Source organism: Mytilus trossulus, chromosome 12, assembly GCF_036588685.1.
Source record: "Mytilus trossulus isolate FHL-02 chromosome 12, PNRI_Mtr1.1.1.hap1, whole genome shotgun sequence".
Lineage (NCBI taxonomy): Eukaryota > Metazoa > Mollusca > Bivalvia > Mytilida > Mytilidae > Mytilus > Mytilus trossulus.
Genome location: NC_086384.1, coordinates 51,599,042 through 51,623,917, shown reverse-complemented (window position 1 = coordinate 51,623,917; position 24,876 = coordinate 51,599,042). Strand labels below are relative to the sequence as shown.

Below are 24,876 nucleotides of genomic sequence, written 5' to 3'. Positions count from 1 at the left end.
ACAGACAGACAGACAGACAGACAGACAGACAGACAGACAGACAGACAGACAGACAGACAGACAGACAGACAGACAGACAGACAGACAGACAGACAGACAGACAGACAGACAGACAGACAGACAGACAGACAGACAGACAGACAGACAGACAGACAGATGACAACATAATAAACATTAAACAATAAAACATGTAGCCTAGGTAACAGATCATACTCCATATATGGTACACAAACCTCGTAATAAGACGAAAACGGTGTTGAATTTGTTTTAATTTCAAGAGAACAATCTATTGCCCGATTTTGTCATTTGAAAATTTAAAAAACGCCGATCGTAAACCTTAGTTTTCAAAAGATTTCCATCAGGTATTTTATTATAAGATCTTTTCAAAAAAGGAAAATAAAATTCTATTTTTGTATTTTTCTTCGAATAAAACAAATCATTTTGACTTTATACGCCAAAAACGTCATTCGTCCTTAAAATGCATGAAATATTTGACACGATGACAAACAACAATTAAACTACTTTCATTTTGATTAAAAGCCATGTGCGTTTCTAAAAATAGTAAAATATGTATCACCTGACCACTGTTTGTATATTTGATCTAAGATCATGTGACCGACATACCATTCAATCAAATTACATTCGAATCAGGCCAACCGGGAATTCAAATTACAAAATACACCAAAGATAAGCATGTAAGATCTTCTTGAGAGGAATTCCGAGATAACATCTCAATATTAGTTGTTGGTAGGCATGTTACAAGATAAGGCAATGCGTAGAGAATCCAATTATACCGACTTTGTGTAAGGATTATTCAAAACATGTGAAAATCAATATCACCAGCTGATGGAGAGAAAGTATTGATGAGGAACAAAGACCAGCAAAAAACAGGTAGTTGTCATTTTTTACATTTTTCTTTTTTCTTTATCTCTATTGAGAAATGCTACACACCTTCTTTCCATATGGATCTTGTTTCTAGTGAGCATTTACATTTATAAGATGTAAGGACACTTGAAGATTAATTAATTTAATTTATGTTTATATTTGACATTTATGATTCATCTGAGACCACTATAATGTTATAGTAGTCTCAGGATTCGTGTAGCCTTTGTGTGTGCCTGACATGATAATAGGGGGGGGGGGGGGGGGGTAGTGTTATTTGGGGAAGGGGCATTTTTACAATAAGGTAACTAAATATTTACATGTACATCTTGATACTTTATAGATCTACATGTATCTTACTATCTATGATATGATTTTTGACTGGTCAACATGTTTTGTGTTCTAAGCAACATTGTCTATCTGCTCCATTTGTTTTTCCTCATCAAGAAAAGATTAGTGTATGTTGATGTCTTCCTGGTAATGATCCCCCTTAAGACCCTCAAGGATAAGCTGCTCATCCTTAAAGTAACATAATACTAAGTAAATGGTTCATAGTGCTAATCTAGATAAGTAAAATGGTAAACTATTTGTGTTTGTTATTTCCTAGCAATATTTGTACAAACTGCTAATGTCAAATAAATGTTGTCTTTTTCAGTTAAATATATATATATTCCTATACAAAATAAATCTAAAAAATTCAGAAAGTCTTGTGCATATACATTTATTATTTGAATATTTTTGATCACATACAGAGGCAGGTTTAGGCCCCCCCCCTTTTTCTGTGGTTGCTTATATAGGGAATCACTGAAGCATGACCGACCAGCCCCCTCTTAGACAGTCAACAGGCCCCCCTTTATGAAAATTTCTGGATCCGCCACTATCATATACTGCAGAAGGAGATTTAAGGTTGGGGATTTGGTTGATTGTATACAGGGAAGAATAACTGGACCTGGCTCCCTCTTAGTCAGTCAAAGGCTCCCCATTTATGAAAATATTTGGATCTGCCACATGCTCTGTGTGCAGGCAACAGTTTGTAATCCTCTTATCATAGATAGAACCCTCCAATAAAGTAGCCTTTTTGACACAAATCATTTCAATTTTTGTTTTGCATAAGTTTGTTTGTGTTTATGCCTTCTTGACAAACACACTTAAGGCCTGTAGTCAGGAATTTCCAAAGGGGGGTTCGTTGGACTCACAAACTCGACTTTAACAGTCACAATTCGAACAGAACATTGACTTTAACAGTGCTTATTTGTTTTCAAGGGGGGGGGGGGTTCGTCCAAACCCCCTGAACCCCCTCTGGCTACGGGTATGCACTTACATGTAACTTTCAATATGTAAACTGTTGCCAGTGTTAGCAAAATTAACAAAAATGTCTATACCTACCTACCTTACCCTACAAGGCATGGGTAGGCAATTTGAACAATGTTTAAACAAAGAAATTGTTGAGGTGGCCTTAGCTTTATAACTACATTTACATTTGCAATATTTCTGACATACATGTATGTGGAAAACAAACAGTATTACATGTCTTATGTGTTTCTACAGATTAACTGCATAACATGGAAGCATTGAAGCTAAAATTACATGTTCAATTAACATGCATGTGCATGTTTGTTTAAAAAATCAATAGGTTTTGAAAAAGGATTTGTACTAAACCACAAAATCTTTGTTTTGAACAATTTAGAAATACTGCTGCTAAAATGGATCCAGGCATTTATAAAAAAAAGGGGGGGGAGGTACCAACCCAGGATGAAAGGGGGAGTGTGGTTCCATCTATTAGACCCTATGCAAATGCATTGATTGTCCTTATAAAAGGGGTTTCAACCTCTAGTACCCCATTTAACATAATGAGGTATAAAGATTCAAAGGAGTAGGTTCAGTAAGACCCCTTATTAGCCCCAAAATATGGAACTTTTACAAAATTGTGAAAATGTAACTTTATAGATATATTTACTGGCTATTCATGTTCATTCATAATACTGAAATGTAAGATGTATTTGGTAATAATACATAACATATATAAAGGTTGAGGACACTTTTATTTTTGCCAAAAACCATCTGAAAAGTGATGTTTTTTGGCATATTTGATGATTTTTTCATATTTAAGTTTGAATTGGAGCGTTTTCAATGACTTAAGCAATTAAAATCTTTTGCAAAAACTTATTGAATCAATTGAAATAGACACTTATTTTTAAGTGTTTAAAAAGTTGCCAAAATCTTTCGTGAAATGAACTTGAAATTTGAGACCAAAATGGGCCCTTACCAGAACTACTCCTTTGCTCCATTGCATTGCGCCCTGCCAATATTGGATATTATAAACTCATTCTGCTTACAATAGTATATAAAAATCTTTCCCATGGGAGGGGGATATCTGAAATACCCTTCCGGCATTACAAAAGATAAAACAAAAACATTAAAGAAGAAACATTGATAGCGTTACAAGAATTTAGTGTGGAGACTATTAAAAAAAATTATGTGCTCAGAATTACTCTGAATGCTACTTCATACAATTTGTTTATTACCATTAGAGATATAGATTGATGGTCTAAAATGAGACAGCAACCCTATAGCATTTTGAAGCAAATAGTTCATAAATTTTCCCAAATGTTTGTAGTATAAAACCTGTCTGACAAATTACTAAGATATCAGATGATAAAGTCTTCCATATGTTTTAATTCACACTGATGATAATCAATAATAAATAAACAGAGATGAATCAGGTGGCTGCAGATTGTTTTGCAGTCTCATTGGCACTAGCTAGATTGTATTTATTCAGTTAAATTCATTTATGAGATTTTCTTCAGCTTCAAAGTGAGGTTTGATAATGTACAGTAAAACCTGAGTCTAAATTAAACCCTGGGTAAATGGAAGACCTGTTTAATAAAATATACCATAAATTTTCAAAAAGGAAAGGGGGGACATTGACTGCCATAGGAAGACCTGCTTACTTGTTGTTTCAGTGATTCCCTTAATAATCAACCAAAATTTTCCTTTCGAAAGGAGGGGGACCCTGCAGTAGGCACCTATTTTTCACAGCTGCAGTATTTTGCTGTTTTCCCACTTTAAGTCTCCTACACGTACACCACTGTAAGTGATTATTCCCTTACTTTCTTCACCTGTGATCAGGAGCAATTTAAACAGATCTCTGTTACTCCTATAAATAGGGAAAAACTAAAATTCTGTATGCCAAAATTTTCTCACCTTTTATTTTTTTGCATGTACCATGGGTAATTTAAAGTGTATGCACTTTGATAAAAAATCAATTGAGCTTTCAGCATTCGCTTTTCTAATTCTTTCAATTATGGTAAGGGGGAAAAAACAAGAGAAAGAAACTTGGTCGTGAGAATTAAGTAAATCGTATTGTGCACTGGAATGCCATCACCTTCACAGATGCATTAATTACATCACTGTAGCATACGGTACAATGTAATAACATTTGACATACAGATGACTTAACAATGATCCACTAGAGGCACCATATTGATTGAAGTAAATAATATTGCTGAGTCACTGTGAAGCTTTTATATCTTCAAATCTGTGAATAATTCTCCCCCCTTTTTTTTTAAAGCTTGTATCAAAATCTCGATGTTTATTCATTCAATTGCAATGATTTATTGATATATAGCTATGAGGAATCAAACCCTTGCCAGTCTTTTCATCTGTTTCCCCTTTTTCTAATAACCGTGGCCTCATTTAGGGATTTATAATTTCCTTTGCTCATTGTTGAAGACTGTACAATGACCTTTAGTTGTTTATTTTTGTGTCATTTGGTCTCTTGTGAAGAATTGTCTCATTGGCAATTGTACCACATCTCACTTTTATATTGGCCTAGTTGACATCACTCTCCTCAAAACACTTGGATTGTAGATGGCTTAATAATTATGTACATTATATATATAATGAGATATTAATTGTATGTAACAAAATTGAAATACATTTTTTAACTGCTGAATCATCAACTATTTCCCATGCATCAACAATGCAAAATCAATGAAATTTAACTGATCAATACTTTACTGCATTTTATCATGTTTATGCTGAACATCACAAGAATGATGGCTGATTGTGTTATTTTCGATTATTCAACTTCATTTTAGGAACATAATCAAAATAAAAAAAACATGGCACCATGACAAAGATGGAAATTTGCAATAAAGACTGCTTCATTAGCTATCAAAAGTAAGGATAGGGACTAAATAAGATTCACTAGTACTGTACATATATCCATACAACATCTAAAACTCCAGGAAGAATATTAATGTCCTAAAGTTTTTATTGATTCGAAAAATTGCAATTTGAATACATATATAATAAATTTTTAACCATGTTTTGTCCAATGGTTCAGACATTTAATATGTGGCTGCTTTCTTTTTTCTTTATTGAAATCATATTATATTTAAACATTGTGTGTAAATAAAAATGGAACCTCTGATGATGGTCAGCCTTATTTTACCCAGAGCCATCATTCAAAAGTTAATGGATTCTGTAATAATAACTTGAACTCTTTTTAAGACATCCCCTACCTTTCCCTTAGTAAAAACAACAAAAGTAACAAATAACATCTATAAAGCAAAGTACTAATTTTCTTAGCAATGTAAAATATGAATCTGAAGTGTTTGACAGTATTGATTAGCCTTTGCTATCTCTCTCACAGCATGTAATCTTCAGAAGATATGTAGTTCTTGATAAAACTTGGCATCATCCCCTCTGTGACATCTGATTTGTTTGTAATACAAAACACATAGACTAATCATTCTATGGAATGTACTAAGGAATGTGTGGAATGTACTTAGGAATACACTCCGAGACAGAGAATCATTTCACAAAACATATCTTATGAGAAAAAATTATTGTACTTTCGATGAGTTTTAGTCATAAGAATTTTTGTGTAAAGAACTAAAATGTACCTTCTTTTTTTGCCTCTAAGATAAGATAACACTTATTAGATTCTTATTAGGTTTACAAATTTGAGCTCTAATTAGCAAAAGGTTTTTAAGAAAGATAATAAACTAAAAAAACATTTTCAAAGCCACTTGTGGAGAGTTTTCTCAGATCATTGGCAATCATACCACATCTTCTTTTTTTATATCAATAGTCTTTTAAACCAGAGGATGTTGCAATTCATCTCATGGCTGTTGCCCTTCCACAAGATTCAGAGAAACATATCCTCTAGTTTAAAAACCATCAATAATCTGTAAGTATTAGTATCTCCTATACACATGGTACATTTCCCATCCATTTTCTTTTCTTTTTGACAGACACTTACCTAATTCTATAGCAATCAATTAAATGATGGATGTTGTGTCAAATTCATTTCACACTGTAAAGGACATTTTAAAGGGAAATAACTCCATGGCTTATTGATTATTTTCAAGTCTGTAGAACCAAGAAGTTTTTTAATTTGTGAAGAGTCTTTTCAAATTTATATGACAACGAAAATATACTTACTTTTCTACGTTGGCTAGAGGTATAGGGGGAGGGTTGAGATCTCATAAACATGTTTAACCCCGCCACATTTTTGCGCCTGTCTCAAGTCAGGAGCCTCTGGCCTGTGATTGTCTTGTATTATTAACCGCATTTTTGTGACAAAAATGTCGGTTATTAAATTGGGGATGCTCGGCGGGCGGCAGGGCGGGCGGGCGGACAGGCGGGCGGTCGGTCGGTCGGGTGGGCGGCAATCAAATGTTGTCCGTGCATTAACTCAAGAACCGTTCAACCAAAGCTTTTAAAAGTTTAATATGTTGTTACTGACAACTAAATGAAGGTCAAGTTCAATAATGGCCATTTTGACTTTTACCGTTCAGGAGTTATGGTTCTTGAAAGATTGAAAAATGGCGTTTCCAGTCGTGTCCATGCATTTACGCATGAACAGTTCTACCAAAGCTTCCCAAATTTTAATATATGTTACTGGTGACAAAATGGAGGTCAAGTTCAATAATGACGATTTTGACTTTTACCGTTCAGGAGTTATGGTTCTTGAAAGATTGAAAAATGGTGTTTCCAGTCGTGTCCGTGCATTTTCTCGTGAACCATTCAACCAAAGCTTCTCAAATTTTAATATGTTGTTACTGATGACAAAATAGAGGTCAAGTTTAATAATGACGATTTTGACTTCTACCGTTCAGGAGTTATGGTTCTTGAAAGATCGTAAAATGGTGTTTCCATTCACGTTGTTGCATTTACTTACAAACCATTCAATCTGAGCTTTTCAAATTTTAATATGTTGATACTGATGACAAAATAGAGGTCAAATTTGATATTGACAATTTTAACTTTCACCAATCATCAGTAATGGTTCTTGTGATATTGCCAGGACACAAATAAATGCTAATAAATCCGGTTTGCTGTCGTTGTGACAGCCTCTTGTTTTTAATTTTAGTTTCTTGTGTACAATTTGGAGTTTAGTAAGGCGTTCATTATCACTGAACTAGTATACATTTGTTGAGGGGCCAGCTGAAGTTCGCCTCCGGGTGTGGGAATTTCTCGCTACATTGAAGACCTGTTGGTGACCTAGTTCTGCTGTAATGTCTAATTTTCTATGGTCTGGTTTTGTCTCTGACACATTCCCCATTTCCATTCTCAATTTGATTACTTATTTTCAAATTTACATTTTTCCATCTGACTAAAATAAAGCTATAATTTTTCAAGGCCATTTTTGCCTACCCAAAATATTTTACATGTTTTATGACATAAATTTGTTTTGAAATTTTTTTCCTGTTCTAATGTTCTTTTCAATAAAATGCAGCCATTATGTTGTTAATAGAAAAAACATAAATTTCAGTTCAACAAACCGATTTAATATTGTAATCCAGTGTAGATCAAAGTTAAATACAAATTACATCACATTCTCTTAAAAACAGGTTGTTGTCTGTTTTTGTAATTTGATAGATTGCCTTAACAGAAACTTAAATCATCTGGAAGTCTTCAAGATTTCTTCACATTCAAAATTAATATTATTCTTTAAATTTACAAAAAGAATCTGATGTCTGTTTCTCGTTTTTATATAGATTAGACCGTTGGTTTTCCTGTTTGAATGGTTTTGCACCAGATATTTTGGGGGCCCTTTTCAGCTTGCTGTTTGGTGTGAGCCAAGGCTCTGTGTTGAAGACTACCTTCACCTAAAATGGTTTAATTTTATTAATTATGACTTGTAAGGAAAGTTGTCTCATGGGCACTCATACCACATCTTCCTATATCTTTGTAATGTTATTCTTCTTTTCTTTAAGTTTATTCCGTCTATTGAGGACAGCCTTTTAATTTTTTTTCATGGTTACAAAAAATCTTTTGTCAGCAGTCATTTCTTATTTTTCATATCAAGGAATGTTTGCCAAATACTTTTTGTTATTTTGACCTACAATAAATGCATGAATTACAAAGGTCAAATTTGAAGTTGTAGAAATGAGATGACATAAATGTAAACTTTTCAGCTGAATTTTAAGGCTCATGTTTGCAATATAAAAAAGATCCCAATAAATTTTCAAGGTATTATTATGAAAGTTTCTTATACAAATTAAAATGTGTATTTAAATAAGTAATTCCAATCCTTTTAAAAAGCATTTTATTTCTTTTTTGCAAACAGTCTTTTGTATGTCTTATGCTTGCACAAAAGGGTTAGCAAATATGAAGTCATTTTGATTTTTAAAGAAAACTTGTATAATAAATACAAGCGGTTATTTGGAGGTCAGATATACTTAGAATCATTTATTTACCAATCTTTTAAAGCTTTCACAACTTTAATAGTATCTGATGATAAATTTATGGCTTAGATATTGAGTGTCTTTAAATTTTAATGAAGTAATTTAAATTTAACAAACAATTAATGTTTACAAAGGGTGGAGACAATAATGTTGGTAAATATTTATGGTTCTTCTTTATACAGTACTTTAATTAAATTGGATACTATATATCTACATTGTATTTGTGGTTTACCATTCTTTGCCGCAAGTTAATTGTTTTCTACTAATGGTATTAATTAAATTAATATAGAGACCCAATTTGTTACACCTGGTGATCGATTTATTTGGCAATCTTCATGGCAGTTAGCAGCTTTAGGGTTTGAACGTTGTTTTCAATTTAGACTTGTCTACATTGTATTATATATATATATCTTATATAAGTGTCAAAGATCTTTTAACCATCTGTTTACATTTCTTACTACAGTCCTATTTATGTTATTTTTGTAGAAATTCCAAATCACAATGTATGTGAGTCAGCCCATCTATCTGTCTGTTCTCACATACAATTATTATATTATACAGAATGCTTGCTTCCAATTTCATGAAACTTGTAAAATTTGAAACAATGCAAGAAAAGAGGGGGATCAGAGGGGTCCTGATCCCAAAATCTTGTGCTTAAAAACACTGAATCCTGAGGTCCTGAATTTAAATAAATTTAAATCCTGAGGTCCTGAATTTAAATAAATTCAAATCCTGACATCCCGAAATTCCAAAAAGAATTCCCGGTTTCATGAAACACGGTCAATAACGAACCTTTTTCACGGCTGCACCTGAAATAAAAGAGGCAAAATATGTTGCATGAAAATAACCCTGTACTACCCTCATTAAATAGTAATCTTGCTTTAGTTCCAGTGATATATTCAACTATAGATTTAAGGAGATTTGTCACATGTCATGCTCATACACTAGACTCAATCAGTATCATATCTTAGACGATGAATTTCATTTTTTCTTCAACTGTAAAATAAATAAAAATATAAGAGAAATCTTTCTAAAATATTATATACAAAAATATGTAAATTTTAATACACTTAATTTTACTGATAAACTCGTGATAATACTAAATCCATCAACACCAAATGATGTAAAAGCAGTTGTTTCTTTTATTAAAGGGTCATTAGAACTGAGGAAAGGAGAACAGTAACTGTTTTTATCATATTTCTTATAATATTGTCGAGTTTTCATTATGTTTCATTATGTTTGTTTGTCAATGTATTTGCCACAACCAAAATTGGTTTTTGTATGTTTTGCAAATAAAGATATTATACATATACTTCCATGGTACGATCAAGTGTAGATCTATCTGCTCAATTACATTCGCTTTGCAATAGGTAAAAAAGCTACCTTTGAAATTTGAACATATTCCTGATTCGTCATTTCAGCTGTTTGCTGGGTAAATTTTTATGAGGATATTTTTCTTAGACATCTATTTTTTCAACACCTTGGAAACATCGTCAACATATTGACTTTAACAAGCTTATATTTTTATATTACTATAAGATATAACTGGTACATTTAATTATAAATGTCAAATTCAGAGGTGGTACATTTTATTTACTTTAGATAAGAGTTATCTAACTTTATTTTGAAATGTCCTGCACAGGATCTAGCATGTGGTAATTATTCATTAATTATATAGATAAAGACATGGAATTTAAACAGGTTTGACAAATTATCTCCCATTAATCATTGTGATATTTATAGAGTTATCTCCCATTAATCATTGTGATATTTGTAGAGTTATCTCCCCTGTTTAAGATCCATTAGAGATTTCAAAGGAAATTGCAACTGGAATAAATACCTTAAGAAACTAGCTCTTGGTTTCCTATGTCTGACAGTAAGTGTAACCTTAAAAAGCTTTTTATATGTAAAATTGTTGTGGAATTTTAAGAACAGCATGCATTGTGCAGGTATAACTTTTATACAAAACAATTTTTAGCTGCGAAAAGTCAAGTTTCAAAAAAATCAGTAGTTGCAGTCAAATTCCTGCAATTACATTTTCTTGTTTAATGTGGACATATCCCAAGTCAATCCATGAATTTGAAATGGTGATTCCCTTTGGAAGAAATGTTATGTAATATTGAATAGATAAAGTTAAATCCACTGAAGTAATGGTAATGTTTAAAGTTTTATGGAATACTAAAAGTGTGTCTTAATGAATTTTATTTTCAAAACAATTTAATGTCACACTTAAAATTCATTCAATCAACAATAATATACACAAATAAACATGTAACACCTTAGATGAAAATCTAGAGTAATTTTGTCAAGGAACTTGTCACATAGCCTCAAACAAAAGTCAAATTGTGGTTAATATAAGTTTGATTGAAGAGAAAATTGGTGTACTATGGGCTAGTAGTTTTGACAAGGCTACATAATGTTATTTACTCATGCAATGTGTGCATCGATGGAGAGACAAATACAATTAGTGTGTTTACTATTTTATTAATACTAAAACATCACAAACAAAACAGGTTCTTTATGAGCAAATATTCTACTACGTACATTGACATAAATTCATAACATAAATAGTTTCGTATAATTTATGTGATGTTATTTGGAAATAGTTAAATATCAGGAAATAATTTTCGCATAAGGTTCCTAACAGCATTTATAGTAAGTTATCTATTTCAAATTATTTACTGAATTTAATGCAGTAAACAAAGTTTTATATACTACTGGTTATACATCCCTCATCTTTGATTTTTGTTCTTTATTTTATTTGAAAAATTTTGCCAGTAAACATGGTAAAGAAAAACATTTTTTATTGAGAAAAAAAATTAGAACAGTTTCAGTATTTTTTTTGGAAAAATCTTAATATACTACAAATATACTTGAAAATAATTAAAATAAAAAATTGAAACAACAGTCAGCCTCTGAAAAAAACAACCTTATACGTTTTATTAAAGTATATCATGTACTTTACAGAGACATGCGGACCGACATGCCTGTGTAATAAATCTATATCATAATTTCAAAAACAAAAATTTGTATTTCAAGAGTGTTAATAATAACATATTTGTAAATTTCCAATACATGTAATGTTTTGTTGTTATCAGTCATCTGATCTCCATTTTACAAGATCTAACCAGATACCTTGTTTGTAAGTTTTTTAATGATCAATCAATTTACTTATGATTACATATGATTGGTTGTCACAGTTCATTGAACTTTGATACCTGACCATTTTACCTGGTAAAGGTAAGAAATGGTGGGATTAAGTCAATGTTTATTTTAGATGACTTAAAACTCTGTAGTTTTCAATATACTTGGATTCTTAGGATATAAATATTAAAAAGGATTAATTTAGGGCATAATTAAGGACAATTGTATATACATACAGGGAATTATAATACCTCAGGTAAGTCAAAAGATATGTCTTTTTCATGTCAAATGACAATTTCAGGTAAAGCAGTTATTTTAGTCTTGAAATCACATTTGATATATATACTTTTTGTTTTATAAGATAAAACAGGCAGACTAATTTTTGAACTTTGTCTAGTATATTTCATTACTATTTTGTTGAATTTGGCCAAACCATCATAATCTACAAGTCCAGACCTTATTTTTCTCTTTTAAGAGATAAAAACTCATTATAATATGACAATTTTCTTCAAACTTTTCTTGCTCCTAATTGAAGTCGCTGCAGGGTATGATCAGTTATGCTCCTATATATATGTGTTACCCCAATCGATTGTGTGTAGGGGCCGGTCTTTTTGAAACCTGGTATTATTCTTGTGTTTCTGGATTCAAATTCTACACCATACATGTGGTGGGGTTAGTTTTTCTCTGCAGTCTTTAGTTTTCTATGTTGTGTTTTATATATATTCTGTGTGTCTTTTGCCATGGCATTGTCATTTTGTTATCCAACTTATAAGTTTTTGAATGTCCATACAAATATTGTTGCTTATTTTCTCAATTCAATTTCAATTTTCATCTATTTTATCGTCATTCACCTGAATGTCAAAGACCTTGGTATTTTAAACCACTATAAATATTTTAACACCAAAATGACAAAAGGATAAATCAATTTTTGGTACAAATAATCAAATCACTTTTCAATCAGATTAATATTTACACACTTCAAGTATATAATAATAGGTGCAAACAAATAAATAATGATTTGTCCCTTAGGCGGTTAAAAATGTAATAGAAACATGTATGTGTCTAAATTACATAAACTTTGTAATGTTTACAACACAAACATGGGTTTCGAGGACAGCATAATTTGGATTTTAAGAAATTTTGAAACTCACGTAAAATGTTCATTATGTAAGGTGATTATAATATAGTATATATGTTCATATATACATTTACAGGGGAGGGTCCAGGTAAGGGCGTAATGGGCCTATTATTTTTCAAGACTTGGTTAAAGATGTCTTGCTACAAAATTTTGAGAGAATCATGTAAGATTTTGCATTTATGTGTCAAATTAAATAAGCACTTCAATGTGTATAATGCTGAACATTAATTTTATTATACATCATTTGCATGGATTAGATCCTTGAGGAAATTAATGAAGATGTACAAGAATTAATTGACTCATATATAGCTTTCAGCAACTCTATAACTGAAATACCAGGAAAATTAACTATACCTCTTTATATATTAAAAGAGTCTTTGAACTTGAAAGATTTTAACACTTTTCTTGTTATGAAAAATGTTTAAACTTTTCCTTTACATATTTTAACCGATTTATTACATAAAGCTTGATATCACAGTCTAGACCACCATTGAGAAGCACCATCATGCATCAATTGTCATGTTTATTGATGTACATGTATGAGGGTCTAAATGGGGTTTCCTCTTCCCAGTTAAGTGTCTTACTAGTGTTTTCTCCTTTGAATTGTCATTTCACCAAACTTAATACTTTATAGCTGACTTTGAGGTATGGGCTTTGCTCATTGTTGAAGGCTGCATGGTGACCTATAGTTGTTAATTTCAGCTAGCTGTGTCATTTGGTCTCTTCTAGACAGTTGTCTCATTGGCAATCATACCACATCTTCTTATATAATCCACTACAGATTTGTGTTTGCAGAATATAGGATATTATGGACAGATTGTGCAGAGTAATGGACAAAGAAATAAAAAATAGGGTATGATGGGTGAAAAATAAGAAATAATGAAGAATGAGCAAAATAAGTAAAGAATAGAGAAAAATGGTAGGAAAAGTTACAGAAAATAAATAAATGACTGAATTCCTCACATCCACACTTTTGATCATGTACATGTATTAATTGATTTTTGTGTATGAAACAAATTAAATACATGAAAGTAAGATCATATGACTAAATTTTGAGATTTTTAAATCCTAACATAATTTTAAATTATACATAGAGCAGGTTTTCACACAGATTGTTGATTTTTCCCGATTATAAGTCTTCAATATTTTGACATGTTAATACACCCACTGATTTCTCTTACGTAACTACCTGTATAAATATATAAGTTTTATATCAAATGTTCGGAAAAGATTTGATAAAGTCTGATAGTGATTTGGTGCAAGTAAAGTACTGAAGCTCATTATGTAATATTTTCAATCACATATTTTGGGCGGGGTGCGTAAATGTAATCTTCTGTGACGTGCATAAGAATATTTTTTTTTATCATTGCAAGGGAAACAGATCTTCATATTTTCTTAGAGGCATGACTTAAGGAAATTAAATCAGGTCATAACTGAATTCTATGATAATAAGGTCAAAATCTGTGTCATGTTCTTGGTATAGAAAACCTTATGAACCTATAGTTCTGAAGTGGGACCATTGAATAGAAGGATAAGTCCATTATGTTTCTTCCAGCTTTTAAGGTCCAAAAATGCACATACATGTAATCATCCAAGATTCTCCTTTTGATACTATAATAAAAGAAATGTTAACTTTGAAGCCTACAGTGCACTTCTCTGAAGAGATTTGTTTAAACTTGTTCTCAGTAGTTTTAGCTTTTGAAATAGGTCCAATTATGAACAAACTTATGACCTTGATAATTAATGATTTCAAGGTCATATTTGGCCTTAAGTGGACATTGTCTTTTTTGCCATAGCAATGGACATATTTGAATTTTTATACGACCGCAAAATTTGAAAAATTTTTTGTCTTATATTGCTATCACGTTGGCTGCGTCGTCGTCTGGGTCGTCGTCGTCCGAATACTTTTAGTTTTCGCACTCTAACTTTAGTAAAAGTGAATAGAAATCTATGAAATTTTAACACAAGGTTTATGACCACAAAAGGAAGGTTGGGATTGATTTTGGGAGTTTTGATCCCAACATTTTAGGAATTAGGGGCCAAAAAGGGCCCAAATAAGCATTTTCTTGGTTTTCGCACAGTAACTTTAGTTTAAGTAAATAGAAATCTATGAAATTTTGACTCAAGGTTTGTGACCACAAAAGGAAGGTTGGGATTGATTTTGGGAGTTTTGGTTCTAACAGTTTAGGAATTAGGGGCCAAAAAAGGGCCAAAATAAGCATTATTCTTGGTTTTTGCCCAATAACTTTAGTTTAAGTAAATAGAAATCTATGAAATTTAAACACAAGGTTTATGACCACAAAAGGAAGGTTGGTATTGATTTGGGGAGTTGAGATCCCAACAGTTTAGGAATTTGGGGCCAAAAAGGGGCCCAAATAAACAATTTTCTTGGTCTTCACATTATAACTTTAGTATAAGTGAATAGAAATCTATGAAATTTAAACACAAGGTTTATGACCATAAAAAGAAGGTTTACGGGTATTGATTTTGGGAGTTTTGGTCCCAACAGTTTAGGAATTTGGGGCCCAAAGGGTCCAACTTAAACTTTGTTTGATTTCATAAAAAATTGAATAATTGGGGTTCTTTGATATGCCGAATCTAACTGTGTATGTAGATTCTTAATTTTTGGTCCCGTTTTCAAATTGGTTTACATTAAGGTCCAAAGGGTTCAAAATTAAACTTTGTTTGATTTTGACAAAAATTTAATCCTTGGGGTTCGTTGTTATGCTTAATCTAAAAATGTACTTAGATTTTTAATTATTGGCCCAGTTTTCAAGTTGGTCCAAATTGGGGTCCAAAATTAAACTTTGTTTGATTTCATCAAAAATTGAATAAATGGGTTTCTTTGATATTCCAAATCTAACTGTGTATGTAGATTCTTAATTTTTGGTCCAGTTTTCAAATTGGTCTACATTAAGGTCCAAAGGGTCCAAAATTAAACTAAGTTTGATTTTAACAAAAATTAAATTCTTTGGCTTCTTTGATATGCTTTATCTAAACATGTACTTTGATTTTTGATTATGGGCCCAGTTTTCAAGTTGGTCCAAATCAGGATTCAAAATTATCATATTAAGTATTGTGCAATAGCAAGAAATTTTCAATTGCACAGTATTGCACAATAGCAAGATATATCTAATTGCACAATATTGTGAAATAGCAATTATTTTTTTCAATTGGAGTTATCTTTCTTTGTATAGAATAGTAGTTGAATCAACTTTAATCATAGTTTTATACAATATACAATGTGTTTTCATTTTTACTACCAACTAATAAATTAAAACAATCTTTACCATTCAGTGATAACAAGCACTTTTTATTACATTTTAATATTGAAAGATGTATTTAAATCAGTAGTTATTGTTGCAAACTTCATTAGAAATTTGAATTGAAATCAGTACATTATAACTTTAGTATATTTTTAGTGAATAGAAATCTATGAAATTTAAACACAAGGTTTTTGACCTTAAAAGGAAGGTTGGTATTGATTTTGGGAGTTTTGGTCACAACAGTTTAGGAATTTGGGGCCTAAAGGGTCCAAAATTAAACTTTGTTTGATTTCATAAAAAAATTGAATAATTGGGGTTTTTTGATATGCCAAATCTAACTGTGTATGTAGGTTCTTAATTTTTGGTCCCGTTTTCAAATTGGTCTACATTAAGGTCCAAAGGGTCCAAAATTAAACTTTGTTTGATTTTGACAAAAATTGAATCCCTGGGGTTCTTTAATATGCAAAATCTAAAAATGTACTTAGATTTTTAATTATTGGCCCATTTTTCAAGTTGGTCCAAATCGGGGTCCAAAATTAAACTTTGTTTGATTTCATCAAAAATTTAATAAATGGGGTTCTTTGATATTCCAAATCTAACTGTGTATGTAGATTCTTAATTTTTGGTCCAGTTTTCAAATTGGTCTACATTAAGGTCCAAAGGGTCCAAATCATAATGTGACATAAACCTATGTTGTGTCAACTATTTAATCACAATCCACATTTAAAGCTGTATCAAACTTAAAAGTTGTGTCCATACTTGTCCCATCTGTTCAGGGTTCTACATCTATGGTCGTATAATGCTGCGCCCTGCGAAGCAACTGGTTTAACATTGCTAGAACACTACAATATATAAATTTTCACACATCCCACTTTTAAGTCAAGTTTCACAGCAGGACATTTTGCTCACTCAATCAATTACCCTTGGAATACCATCAATTATCACCTTATCATTTGGTCAATAGAATCACATACTGGGAAGTATCTATGTTTAAGTAGTCCTGAGGGTTGGTCAACATATTTTTAACCAGAAGAACGTGACTCAAAGGCTTATAATATCTTTAATCAAATGCTTGAACTCCCGGTTTCATCACGTAAGACCAGCCAAGATATATATATGATATAATGGCTAAGACATTCTACAGCAAGTATAAATACACCATTGAAAGGCAAAATTTATACATGATATAGGCGTAGGTTTTCTACAAGTATAAATACACCATTGAAAATTTGATATGAAATTCAAAAGCTGTTGACCAGAAGGTTATACATGATACAATGGTTTATACATTCTACAACAAGTATAAATACGCCATTGAAAATTTTACTAGAACATGTGATTAAAGTTCCAATAATTACATAGGGTTCTCACTGTATAAGTCCAAGAGTCATAAACTTTACACAGTACTCTTGAGTATAAAATTGAGCTTTAAACACCAGATACAATACCTATGTGGATTTTTCAAATTTCGAGTGTCACAGAAATCAACTTTTAAAATTATCACCACAAGGCATGGACTTATCATTTTCTGAACTGAATTTTCAGAACCAATTAAGGCTCCGAGTTGAAAATTGTACTCTGACCTATATAATGGTTTACTTTCACAAATTGTGACTTGGATGGAGAGAGTTGTCTAATTAGCACTATTTTTTTTTAGCACTCTGTCTCAGATTGTTGTTGACTTTAGAGAAAAACGGAAAGCTACAATTAATTAGTATATAAAACAAAAAGAAACAATTTTACAAAGAAAATATAAAATGCAGTTAGTGTTAAAAGATAATATTCGCGCTCATACAACATCTTCTAATAACTACTTAACGGCTGCTCTTTATGTCCTTCCATTTAGACCCTCTTTAGGAATACCTGGATTCATTGATTGTCAATCACTGATGAATTATGAACTGTGTTAATCAAATCAGTGTTAATTAACAATAATACCTGACCTTGCCAATCAAACTAATTAGTAATTATGTCAATTAGTAATTATGTCAATTAGTAATTTAATTAAATGGATAGATCTGACATCATGGATACACACGGCCTTCATAATACAGGTATAACATGGAGGATAAATTATCATGTGACATGAATAAAATTATCTAAAATATGCTTTTAAATATTATATCATTTATACCATTTATAAAAGATAATTATGCATGTTATCAATTTATTAAATATACAGGTATGAGAATTTGTCACTGTGCTATTTCAAACTAATTTTTTTTGGTTAGTTACTGTGAAAATTATTTAAACCAGATATTGAAAGTGTTATGTATTGTGTCTGCTAACTTTAATAACATGAGCTAGATTTAGTGGAGCTTTTTGATTTAGTGTGGCTGCCTTTATTTTTATCTGTTTATATACCTATTTCAAGGATACTAGAGGAATAATTCTGTATTCAGTGATTAGAAACTTGTTTAAGTTCTGGTATAAATACCTAAAACTGCAGACATTGATAGCATTATAAATATGTCTCTGCTAAACAAAGCCAGTTGCCTTGAGTTTAGAATTTTGTTTCACTGTGGCTTCAATATTTTTTTATGGCAATATATAGGGAATCACTGAAGCAGGACTAAAGCACCCCCCTTTTTATGTCAGTCATAGGGCCCACTCTTATGAAAAGTTCTGGATCTACCACTGGTTTTATAGAATTTTTTACATAAAGCAATTTTTCAGGCTGCAGAACTCAAAGCAGATTTTTAGATTTAAATGCAAAATTTGACTTATTATTATATTTACTTTCAGATTCCAACTATAGACTGGTGAGAAATTGAAGTCAGACTATTCCATAGTGCAATGCTCACAGAACAACTGACCAATCGACAGGACCTTGTTCAATCTTTAGATTCAGATGCAATCCTAGATTATTTGTTACAACATGGTGTTCTAGACGATGCTACCTGTAACAGCATCTTACAGGAAAATAACCGGGAACAGCGGAACACAGCTTTGTTACATCACTTGGAGTTAATAGGAAGCTCTGCCATTGGTCTGTTTATCAATGCTTTACGCCAATCAGGACAGCTGACTCTTGCCAGCTCTCTAGATAAACATAGAATTAAACCATGCTATGGCAAAGGTTTGTAATCGGTATTTCTTATACAGTTCACTTCCCTTTACAAGGTTTTATACTTGAGTAGTCTCCCTTGATCTAGGTCAATACTCTCTAAAAGAGTTTTGAATGGGGATCTTTCAAATATTATCTCCAACCATTTTTCTCTATTAATGTATTTTATTTTTCAGCCCTGTTACTCTCTTATATATTCTAACCCATTATTCTTTTTATTATACCCCCGCTTAAAAAAAGGGGGGTACACTGTTTTACCTCTGTCTGTCAGTCCGTCTGTCAGTACGTCCCTCAGTCCGTCCTTCCGTCCGTCAGTCCGTCCGTCCGTCCGTCCGTCAGTCCTACAGTCAGTCCGTCCAATGAAACTTTCGTCACATTTTTCTCAAGACTATATATACACATCCACCCTTTCTGTAATTTGGTATCAACATTTATATATGTCAGCTATACCGTGTGATGCATTTTCAGATTCATCACTTGACAACTTCCTGTTTACCGAACACTTGTATGATTTTACACATGATAGCCAAGTTGAAAATTGTCGTCACATTTTTCTCAGGAACTATACAATACAAGGATTTCTGAAATTTGGTTTCAGGATTTATATAAGTCAGTTATACTGTGTGATGCGTTTTCAGATTTATCACTCGACAACTTCCTGTTAACCGAACACTTGTATGATTTTACACATGATAGCCAAGTTCAAAATTTTCGTCACATTTTTCTGAGGAACTACAATACAAGAATTTCTGAAATTTGGTTTCAGGATTTATATAAGTCAGCTATAACGTGTGATGCGTTTTCAGATTCATCACTTGACAACTTCCTGTTTACCAAACACTTGCATATTTTTACATTATTAATATTATCCACTTGCGGTGGGGGTATCATCAGTGAGCAGTAGCTCGCAGTTTCGCTTGTTATTTTAATTTTCAGCTTTTATTCTGCAAATTTTGCCCAATATTTGTTTGTCTTACAACACAGTTAAAGTATAAAATATAAATGAAAGGAGATGTTGGATATACATCTGTGAAACAGCAACCTTAAGACACAGATAACCAAAAGTTTTATAGCAGTCAACATAAATACAGTCTAAGAATAAATAGTTCATATTAAAAAGTGTGTACATGTAAATTAAATGTAAAATAAGTTTCAGCAGTTCAATATTTTATGTGAACCTATTGTATTATGATGTTTTTCGCATTGAAAAAATATTAACACATATTTTACACTCTTTATTTGTTTACACATCATGTCTCTTTTAATTCAGGTTATTTGGAGAAACAAAGGCACAAAGGGCAGATAACTCTAAATATACAGGTGGATGCTATAAAGGCTGTATTTCCTAAGTGGGAGGAGGGAGATTCATTTGAAGAGAAACATGGAGATACTCCAGAAAAGGAGAGGAAACTTTCCTGTTTTGATGGATTATTACGTACACCGAGGCGAATGCATAAATCCTATGCAGACATGACATTAATCGACGATCCAGAAAACTTTATGTCACCTAAAAGTCGTAAAAAGTTAGATTATTCTTATGAAAGTGAAGAGGACTCAGATGATGATCAGCGTAAGGGATTCTGTTTTTGTCTCTGTGGTCCTCGCAAAAAGAAGAGACGAAAACCTTCCAACAAAACACAACAAAAATATGTTAACAGAAGGAATGATCGTAGTGCTAATGATGAGCTGCTCATGAAAGTTTTGAAACAACCACATTCTTCGCAAACACCAATTACATCCACTCCTAGTGGTCAAAATATTTATACTGATTACCGTCTGGTACAGTCTGAAATTAAACAGGAAACCAGTGCTAAAACATCTGAAAAGACAAGAACTAAATCTCCATTAAGGGATATATCAAATGAAAGAAGAGGTGATTCTAAAAATAGAACGGATTCTCCTTCTAAAAATAAACATGAAGCTGGAGGATTACCCAAAAAGCAAAGCAAAACAAACAGTCATGTGAAGAAAAGTGACAATAAAGAAAATTCATCTCCATCGATGAGGAAATCTGGATGTAAGGGATCAGTACAGAACTCTAATGCTAATATTTCATGTGATTCTTTAAAGTTAGAAAACTTAGAACCAATTGAACATTGTGTCATGTGGAAAAAAAGGGGACCAACTTTCGATGGCTATGAACAAAAGTTTTATGATATTCTTAAACCAAAACCTCATTTAGAAATAGTTAAATATTTTGAACAAATACGCGGCACATTGGTGCTTCATATTTATACAGAAAATGGTTTAATTATTGGAACTATCTCGATGACCATTGCACAGCTTAAGTCATTGAAAAAAGAAATAGATAATGGACAAATTTTATGTCTGTTAGAGAAATGGTTGCTATCTGAACAGATTAATAAAGATATTGGTGTGAGTGAAATGAAATTGAAAATTGTGATGGATGATAACGAGTTTGAGATGGCTTATGATGAATTACAGTAAACAAAACACAATGTAAATGGGCTTTATATATACAGTGGATTCTTTATTTTTCATGGATTCTTTTATTTTCCATCATGTTCATGGATTCAAATTTTTCATGTATTTGAAAAAATAATATTTTTTGTGGATATTTTATTTTGTGGTTTTGATAAATTCTGCATAGAGGCCTATATAAATTTTGTTATTGGTTGGACAAACATGACATTTAGAAATGTGGGTTACCTATATCCATGTAATCCACATAAATTGTTTTCCCAAGAATAATAGTAAAACCACAGTAACTTAATTAATATATTGATTGATGAACAGGTTAGACCAATGTTTCAAGGTAGAACCATTGTTGTTTTAAAAAAAATGAGGCAATTTCAGAAATATTTGATATTATCTAAAACTGGTATTTACAGTTGACTTTTGTAGAGTTATGAGTCTTTAAACTTATGAATCTGGTGAGATTTTGTTTGTCCAGTGACAATGTTGGGGCGTGGGGTATTTGAGCGAGCTCACAAAGGTTCTTTAATTGTAATATCTAGTCACTTCAGGGCTGTATGAACCAATGCTTGCTTGAATTCACATGGAACATTCCTACCTGCAGATGTTATTACATACAATACATGTACATGTATGCACTTTACTTACAACATACATTACATATATACAAGTCATATTGCATGTACTTATGTTATAACTTGTTTACATCAAGATCACTTTTATGTCATTTAAAAAAAAAAAATCATCCATTTTTTATTTATTATTTTTTTGCTGCAGTTTTTATTATATCTAATATTTTATTTTGAAAAATGGACCAGTTAGAAGAAATGTTTTGATGAGTTGAAGCATGTTTTTATTGGTAAACTATTTTACTGTTTGTTACAATGTAGTATAATCATGATAATTAATCATTTTAAAATGATTTTACTTATGATCAAATGAAACAAATGTTATATGTTAATATGTTTTAGAGTTAAATTTTTAAAATTGACCTAATCATTTTAAATGTCTATTATTAATACAACGACTGTCTGATTTTTTTCCCTAATGTCCAGTGGCAAATATTTCATGCATATTAGATGTTTTCTGGATGATAAATGCAACAAGATATACAAGGTACATGTGTGCTTGTAATATATTTCTATATATTTATTTTGAAATCACAAATTGAATCCTTAAGATTTTAGAGCCATATTATATTATTTTTGTTATTGTTTTACCCATTTTGATCATTGTTGATGTATCCCAAGGATTTTGGTCTAGTTCATCAATGAAGCTTAGTTGTAGTACACTACATTTTGCAGTCAAAATTGATGGACAATTTGATGTCTTGTTTGTAATATGTATGATATATTTCAGGAGTTCGTATGAACCCCCCTTGAAAAACAAATGAGCACTGTTAAAGTCGATGTTCTGTTTGAATTGTGACTTAAAGTTGAGTTTGTGAGTCAAAATAACTCCATTGGAAATTCCTGGCTACAGGCCCTGTTGTTTTTACCAAAAATATTTCATTTTAAACAGTTGCTTATAGAGTTGTAGTATTGAAATAGAACAGTTATATATGTTTGGTTTTTTTTTACCTTTGATAGTACTATTTAACAAACTTTTAAATATGAATTCAGATATTTTTTTATAGAAATTCATTTTTTTTTATAACTGAATTTTCATTACAAATGAGAAAGACATTACTTTTATATTATGTATTTTTTTTTAAAGTGTGCAATTTGCAAACGGGTTTTGTAGTACATGTATTTATGAGTGTTCAAATGCTACTTGCTTCCAAAGTATGTTATCTTCAATGGTCAGGCAACTTTTGAAGTCAAATCTTGCAAAGTATGTGCAATTTTGTCATATCATGCCTTAAATTATGCATTCATAATTAAATTATATATGAAACAATCTCAGAATTAGTTTTTTCTTGACCAGTTTTCAATGTGTTTATGAATCCATTTGAACATGTCCAACGATTTCCTCTATGTGTAGATTTGTTCCAGTTTTGTTCTATGTAACGGATGGAACAGATTTCATGTTTGTGTTTTATGTCCCATTTATGTGCGTCCGTAAGTCTGTCTGTCTGTGCGTTCGTCTGTCCTGCTTCAGTTTAAAGTTTTTGGTCAAGGTTGTTTTTGATGAAGTTGAAGTCAAATCAACTTGAAACTTAGTAAACATGTTCCATGTGATATGATCTTTTTAATTGAAATGCCAAAGTAGATTTTTTACCCCAATTTCAAGGTCCATTGAAAATGGAAATTATTGGAATAGTGTACTATGGACACATTCTTGTTTAATCAATGACATGAAATCGAATTTCAACTCTGGTTTGGTCTAAATAATGTGTCCTGGTTGGTGGACATGTCTAAGTTTGGTTTAGGAGAACTATTATCTAAGGATATTCAGAATGTAGAAAATGATGGTAAAGTATTGTTTATTTTGATAAAAAAAATCAGCAATGAGGCTCATATCCTGGTTTAATATTTGCTACTGCATGCATACCCGTAGTCAGGAGGGTTGGGGGGGTTCGGACAATTGTGACTGTTTAAGTCGAGTTTGTGGGTCCAACGAAGCCCCCCCACCCCCCTCGGAAATTCCTGGCTACGGGCCTGGCACAGCTATTAAAAAAAACTCTTATTTGTCCGTTTATCTAGCTTTAACACTATTATGATACATGTTTACATATACAATTTACAAAAAAAATGGTTGCTTTTGAATTATTGATAAAAACACAAATATGGCATCATGGTTTTGTAAAAAGTAAAATACATTATTTATAGTAAAATTCTACAAGGAATAAATAAATAAACAACTCAAATGAGAATCTGGATAGAAACATCGATTTCAAAGTTTATTTTTATTAGTCCTTGAATGACAATGCACTGAATGCCTTAACATAAATTTCTCATTAATTCTCCCATCACCACTAGCTACATAGGCAGAAGGAATAGTCAATCTACGGTATATTGAAAATTCAATAACAGCTATAGACAAACTATAAAATTCTATAGTGTCAGCATAAAATTACTTAACAAACTCCTGTGGGGAGCTTGAAATGAATAACTTAGTACATTTAAGTTCTGTATTTTTCAATTAAAGTTTCACTACTACTATGATACTATGAGGGTTATGCAAGTTTTCCAAAACATGTGAATGATGGTGGAAAATAATTGGTTTTGGCAAAGTAGAGGGGGAAAAAACAAAAAGCAGGGAAAACCCTGATGTTGGTAATGCTAGGTTAGGATAATAACT

At 31.6% G+C, this 24,876-nt stretch overlaps 1 protein-coding gene across 3 annotated transcripts; it reads left to right on the top strand.

The window, feature by feature from the left end:
- The first annotated feature begins 607 nt into the window (after nt 1-607).
- Nucleotides 608-23,532, top strand: LOC134692798 (uncharacterized). 3 transcript variants are annotated; one of them, XM_063553343.1, is made up of 3 exons: nt 608-891; nt 18,876-19,209; nt 20,468-23,532. In XM_063553343.1, the coding sequence occupies exons 2-3, from the start codon at nt 18,927-18,929 to the stop codon at nt 21,643-21,645; spliced, it is 1,461 nt and encodes a 486-aa protein (XP_063409413.1). In that variant the 5' UTR covers nt 608-891; nt 18,876-18,926; the 3' UTR covers nt 21,646-23,532. The 3 variants fall into 3 exon arrangements, with proteins under 3 accessions (XP_063409413.1, XP_063409415.1, XP_063409414.1); XM_063553345.1 differs by lacking the exon at nt 608-891 and adding an exon at nt 10,376-10,458; XM_063553344.1 differs by lacking the exon at nt 608-891 and adding an exon at nt 11,799-11,982.
- The last annotated feature ends 1,344 nt before the right edge of the window (nt 23,533-24,876 follow it).

Coding starts and splice junctions, on each gene's coding strand:
- LOC134692798 (XM_063553343.1), top strand. CDS start 18,927: ATGCTCACAGAACAACTGACCAATCGACAGGACCTTGTTCAATCTTTA. Junction 19,210..20,467: donor TAAACCATGCTATGGCAAAG/GTTTGTAATCGG, acceptor CTTTTAATTCAG/GTTATTTGGAGAAACAAAGG.